General features: G+C 41.8%; 1 protein-coding gene across 4 annotated transcripts in view; it reads right to left on the bottom strand.

Annotated features, from left to right (window-relative positions):
- Window positions 1-3,209, bottom strand: part of unc5a (unc-5 netrin receptor A) — a 161,182-nt gene extending 157,973 nt beyond the window's left edge. For 2 of the 4 annotated variants that reach the window (XM_088387638.1, XM_088387630.1), the window contains exon 1: window positions 2,582-3,207. In XM_088387638.1, coding sequence (XP_088243764.1) covers window positions 2,582-2,672 — 91 coding nt within the window. In that variant the 5' untranslated portion in view covers window positions 2,673-3,207. Of the gene's footprint in view, window positions 1-2,581 lie in introns of all 4 variants that reach the window. The other 2 variants (XM_088387621.1, XM_088387648.1) reach the window with 2 other exon arrangements.
- Between the last annotated feature and the right edge of the window lie 3,390 nt (window positions 3,210-6,599).

Genomic DNA, 6,599 nt, shown 5'->3' on the forward strand with positions numbered 1-6,599 from the left:
CCAGACAAAAATTACTTGGCAACACTCTCATGGGGTGCAATCGGAGAAAAAAAAAAAACAACGAAAAATCCCATCTTTTTCCCTAAACTTGGATTTCTGGGCTGTTTTTATGTGAATTGACAGGCATGAGGCAAGTTCAAAAAAGCGACTTGCAAGAATTCGGGGTGGGGGGCTTGACCGATCATGAACTGAGGTTGCACTGTCATTAAGTTCAATCTGAATTTTTTCTTTGAAAGTCAAACTGGAATTACGATGAGCAATTATAAAGTCTATTTGACCAAATCTGAGATCCAAGAGCATCATGGATAGTGGTTGGCCACTCTCCATGAAAGTACACGACGGAACATGTATGCAGGCAATCAAATGCATGGAGAAACTTTAAAACACATACACTTTGCATACTGAAGGCATCAAATGCTGTTCACACACATGTTAAGAAGCGCAATACTTTGTTCCTGAAGCTCAAAGTATACCCCCTCCTCACAACAGTGCCAAAGTAAAAGTGCTGGGCTAGCTAAAATCTAGACTGACAGGCCTACCTTTATTAGTGACTGACTTATTTTTCTCGGCAAAAGAAAAAAGACAAGTCGGCTTTTGATACAGGCGAGCGCCGAGTCAGCAGCCTTGTCTCTCAGAGGATCGTTAGACTGATCTTAGTGGAGAGCGCCGTCCCTGTCCTGATGTAGGAAGAATTGGCTACCACATTACCTGCGATCCATTTCTGGCTCACGCCCTGTGCTATAAAAGAAGTCTGTTGGGAGTAAGCACGCTCACATTGACCTAATATGTGACAGAGATTGACAGATGCTCAGGATAGTGAGCCTAGAAATCTGATCCAGGTGACGGGCACAATATTTGACGTTAAACTCTCCGTTTTCCTCCACATGAAACACTTGCATGCGTCGAGGGGAAGGAAAAAGAAACATCCTGAACAGGCTTGCGAGTCGATCACAGCGCAAACAAAGAGTATCATGTCACTCCTGTGGGACTTTAGAGACTCAACCTGACCTTAAGCTTCAAGTCTTTGGACTGTGGCAAAAGCTCACAATGGGGGAGAGACAGAAAAAAAAAAAGAAGAATCACATGAAAATGAGCTAAAGAGGAATCACAGTGAGCAAACAGGATCATGCCACCCATATTTGAATCAAATGCATCCAAACTGCTCCTGAGATTGGTAGACGCGGTCCCTGGGGCATGCCTGTTTATTTAACCCTATTATATTCCTAATCAAACACTAATTGATGCAAGAGGAAAAGCCAGCCTAATTCATCATCTCTGTGCCCCAAAGCAAGGCAATCACACAACTTGAACATCTTTGTCTTCGGCCCAAAGCAAGGTTAAGAGTTGGGAACAAGTGAAATCTCCTTGTTTTTGGGACACACACTAGCGGCTTTTGATTGAATTGTAAAAACGTCGTGAGGAGAATTGTATTGTCACAGGCCACAGAAAACTGAATGAGACTTAATATAATATATTGCCATGGTGAACAGATAGGAATAATAATGAGTCCTTTGTCAACGCAAGATAGTTGAATACACTTACAAAAACGGATGGCAATGTTTTGTTTGTTAAAACCACTGAAGTAGTGGATCTCAAGGCAAATGTTGACCACAGACACATTCTTAGATGTCAACGAGGAAGTAAAATAAAAATAAAAAAACAACATTGAAATCCAATGCCTCTATTCTTTTGTCATTTTTAATTTTGTGGCCTTCTGCATTGTGAGCACATTTGATATAACACCCCTGCTCGGTTTTCAGGAAAAGTGTGCATTGGTGAAAAAAGCATTTTCAAAGGAATTAAAAAAAAAAAAAATTAAACACGTTTGCTTTGAGTTTTCAGTCAAATTTAAGTTCGTCGTGACTTAATGACCACAAAGAGTTAAGTTGAAAGACGCCCAGTCAGGTTAGAGCAACCGAACAGTTTTGTACATGAAAGCACATTTGCATGCGACTGGCAGCGCTTGGCTAAGAGGCAAGCCCATAAAATGCAATTCATCAGCGCAAGTCGATGTTCTTCCAACTCCGTAAAGCTGTCAACGTGCTGCAAATGCAGCAGGATGGAGTCGTGCAAGCTTTGTGGGACATCCGTGCTGCAGCCACTGGATAGAGGGAAACAGGCTCAGAATGTCTCCCCTTATTAGCCAGCTGCTACTGCACATTTACTGGGGTAAAGATTGTTTATGTGACAGTAAAGGAGCGCCGTGTCACTGTGCATTGTCATTCATTATACAAGAGCCATCTGGTCAAAGCTTCACTGGGCAGTTTTGACACAGTTCAGCTACAATTTGTGGAAGGAAATGAAACGTGCAATGTAATTGGAATTAAGCGTGAAACGTGATTGGAATTAATCACATTTGAACATTGCCTTTGCGTGTGTGAGTCGTGCATCAAGTTTGAACCGCGTCACCACGTGAGAGCATCTTATAACCTTGAGGGTGACGATGAAACAATAAAACGACCCTCATGATCCGTGACACGCCGCCGCTTCCACACGCAAAGACATAATGAAGTTGACACCGGCGTGCACTTTAGCAAACGTAAAAAAGAAGAAGAAAACACACACACACAGAGGAACTTACCGCTGCAGGTGACGCCGGTGAAGCTGAGCCAAAGCACAAGAAGCTTAGCGCTGAGTCCACAACGGACAAAGCGGCCCACAAGAAAGGGCATATTCGTGCTTTTTTTTTTTTTTTTTTTAAATCAAGTTTCACAAGTCAAGAGACAAAAGGTGAGATAACGCCCGGATAGTGTGATGAGAAGCACTTTTACGACGACGACGAAGTGTGTCCCTCAGCACGTGTCCTGTGCGCCCATCCTCGCGCGTCTCCGGTTGCTCGCAACAACGAATCACAGGTGTGGTACATCAAATGATGCCTTCCTGCACCCGCAGAAATCTGCCTTGTATTGTCCCAAAACTGACGCTGTCATCTCCTTCACTCCGAAAAAAAAAAAAAAACCTCTCCCTCCAGCACTTGCAGAGAGGGGTAGGGACGCACTTTTCTCCCCACTTGACAGTGGTCGAGCGAGAAAGTGAGCGATGCGGCCAAAATGCGAGAAATGGTAATAATTGGCCTCAGCGAGACAACATCTGCTTGCGCAGCAATGCTGGAGTGCTGAGAGACAGAGAAGGTAGTAAGACCGTCAAGGCTGAGAGAGGAGCGGCAAAACCAGGAGCGGATAACTGCGAACGTGGCCACGGAGCGACCTAAACACACCCAGTCAATCGGAGGGGATAAAGTGAGGAGTCAACGTTTAAGCATAATGTCGTCAATTCCAATTTTATTTTACTTTGTTCTTTTACTACTGCAACAGTTTATTAAGAGTGCATATGCATACACAACCGCACTAAAGTGTGTGTGTGTGAGGGGGCGGGGGAGGGGGGGGGGGGGGACGCTTTATCATTCAGATTTCAATCAGTTTGCAGCCCCACAGTACCCTCATATTTCAACCCATGCATTGGCCGGGAATTGAACACGGATGTCCCACGAGAATCGTACCATTGGACCACCAATGCTTGCAGTACGATAATCACAAAATGGTATATGTACTCTGTCTTCAAAAGTATTATTTGTACCAACATATTACATTTATTTGTATAGGCGTGAGATACAAACTTGTTTTAAAGGCCTTCAAAGATCGGCAATATCACACAAACAAAATCATTGGTGGGAAAAGGGAAAAACCTTGACGAGGATGGAGGAATCCCCCGTCCAGGATGTTCAGGTTGCAATGAGCAACATTACACATTGTGGTGTTAAATAATGTTTTAAAAAAATCACGAGTCCACTTTGTTTGGTTTGTTTTTGAACCCCAGAAATTAGAAAATATTCGCACCCTCCCAAACCTTTTGCAGCGACTCTAAAATTTGTTTCAAATAATATTACAAGTACACCTCTGCATAAACTTTTTATTAACATAAAAAAAACAAAAAAGAAACAAATACTGCATAAAAAGAAATCTCCATAGTGAGTGCTTTTCATTTCACACATTTTGAGAAAGAATTTCAACTACAATACATGGATCCATATCCACGCAGACAGACGAAATATCATTCATATTTTGAGATACCTACATGGGATGTGTTATTTATTCTGTTCTACTACATACACAACAACAACAAAAAGACACACACTCTTAAAACTGCTGGATCGAAAGTAACACAATTTGGATGAAATACAATATCGATGCAGTATCCCAGCGCTATGTCCAAAAGGGACAGAGACAATGCTGGGCTATTGTCAGCACAATGGGTTGTGAACTTGGCCCAGCCAAGATTTTCTTTGCACTACGGGCAAAAAAAAAAACCCAAACTGATGAGTCAAAGCTACCAGGGAGTGAGTTACCAGGTTATCAAGATAGCTGTGGTAATACTAAGAGTGTTACATGAAATTTGCTTCAACTCCAGTACACAACAAAACTGTCAAAAATGACGACCACCTTCAGCTCTTTAAATCTAATCTTCTACCCCATCTACTGGGTCAAAAATAATGAACCCAACCTTGGGTAAAAATGACCTAATTTGTTCAACATTCACAGGTGCCCAGCAAATGCAATTTTGAGTGTGCAATTTAGACCTGTCCAACAGTGTCAATCAATGTTACATTTCTAAGGGCAGAATTTCTGACACAAGCACTCTCATTGTAGGTGTACTCTCATGTTGTGGCTCTTGAATATTTGATGGATACGATTTGTTTTCGTCAATGAAAGGAAGCATATTAGTGCTTTACATACTACATGTACATACACACACGTCTCACTTGAGCATGTCTTTTTTTTGTCTTTTTTTTTGTCTCGAGAGCGGATGTGTCTGCCGCTTCCCACTGCTGTCGGACAAACAGACGAAGAAGCATGAGGATTAGCGCTCCCGCGAGAGTCTACACCTGTCAGCATACTCACACCAGGCTATGACTTATGTTCCAGATAGCTTTTCTTATTTTCCGAGGGTGTCGGTCGAGTGATTATCGGACTGTTCGGCCGTGCTTTCGACAGCGTCGCAGAGCTGATTATTAATATGCTTCAGAAGGGTTTTTGTCTTTTTGTTTGTTTTTCCTCCACTGCCTGCATACAAGTCAGCAGAATAATAAGTGGAAGCACAGAACTGGACTTACAGGCTAATTATGGCCCTCATGTAGATGAATGATTCCTAAACTAGAGCGCAGCTATTATACAAACTCATTAAGCCTTCTCTCCATCTAGCATTCCTTTCTAAGGGTCGAAGTCAGTGGCAGACTGACAGTGTAAAAGCACAAGCCTTCAGCTGTGGGGCTCCCCGTCGGATTGTGCAGAAAAATAAGAGAATGGCTCAGCCTTAGATACTTATGAGGCTGCTCTTAATGGTTTCTCTCATTCTGCTAATCCGCTCTGTGGCTTATTAGTTTGTGCAAGCTGCTGGATTGTCTCCTTCAGTCATAGGCTTTTACCCCTCTCTCTCTTTCAAGGAAAGTAGTAGGAATGAACAATTTAAAAAAATAATCTGTGATATTTTTTCCCTTAAAGGGACCATTCGGCCATTCATTTAATCAGGGGTGTCAAACTCATTTTTGTTGCGGGCCACATCGTAGTTATGGTTTCACTTGTGGGGCAATTCATGACTTAAATAGAAATGGATGACCCCTCATATCACAGACACGAGATAGAATACAGTAAGAAAGTTTAATCATTTTCTAATTAATTTTGAAGGTGGGATTGTAACAAAACTTTGTTGCAATATCTCACTGTTATTAAAAGGAAGAAAATTTACAGTTTTGATACTTTATCGAGAAACATTGAGTTGACACATCATTTGCTTTTGCAGTCACATAAAATGATAAGATGGGTCGAATCTGGCCCCCAGGCACCTGTGATTTAAGCGTTCACTGCAACAAATGTCACAAAATCCTACCAAAGAAGCGTGGCATCAAAAAGTAACCCAGTACCTCGGTTAGCCCTAAATTAGATTTAAACAATAATGCTAACAAATCTGTGGCTTTGTCGTTTCAATTTTTTTATCTTTCATGAAACAATGATTTGTAAAACTTAATCCATTAAAACGAACAAGAAATTGAAATAAAACCCATGGCATGTTTTTCCATTTGCTACATTGCAATGTTGATTTGAGTTTGAGTACTCGTTCAACCCACAGTGGCTTCGTTTCAGATGCGGAATAAAAAAGTCTGAAATATTCCACCTCAGAACTATTTGTACAAATTATTCCCCAAACTGTGAGGTAACATTGCGCCATGGTAGAATTTTAGCTCCACGATTAAAGTGTGATTTCTCATTGTGATGTGGTCAGTGTCCGTTTGTGTGCATGGCTCCTTGGGTTCAAAACGCTGGTCTTCTTCCTCATCCATCAGGCGGCTATGAACAATCACAGCTCTTTGGGGAGTTGACACCTTCAGTGGTTCATCGATTTGCACCGTAGTAATTAATTTTCTTGCTGTCACTGGCCGGACTTACAATATCTCGAGAGTTGAAAAGCATGCGAGCGATCACGATACGCCGAGACAGAGGCACCTTTTTTCTTGTAATATGTTGAATTATTTAGAGCCGCTGTGCCCCCAAAGAGACGTCTTGACTAATAGATATTAAGAAAACATGAGTCTCATTTGTATGTTA

Source organism: Syngnathus floridae, chromosome 1, assembly GCF_059516105.1.
Source record: "Syngnathus floridae isolate MCC-2025c chromosome 1, RoL_Sflo_1.0, whole genome shotgun sequence".
NCBI lineage: Eukaryota > Metazoa > Chordata > Actinopteri > Syngnathiformes > Syngnathidae > Syngnathus > Syngnathus floridae.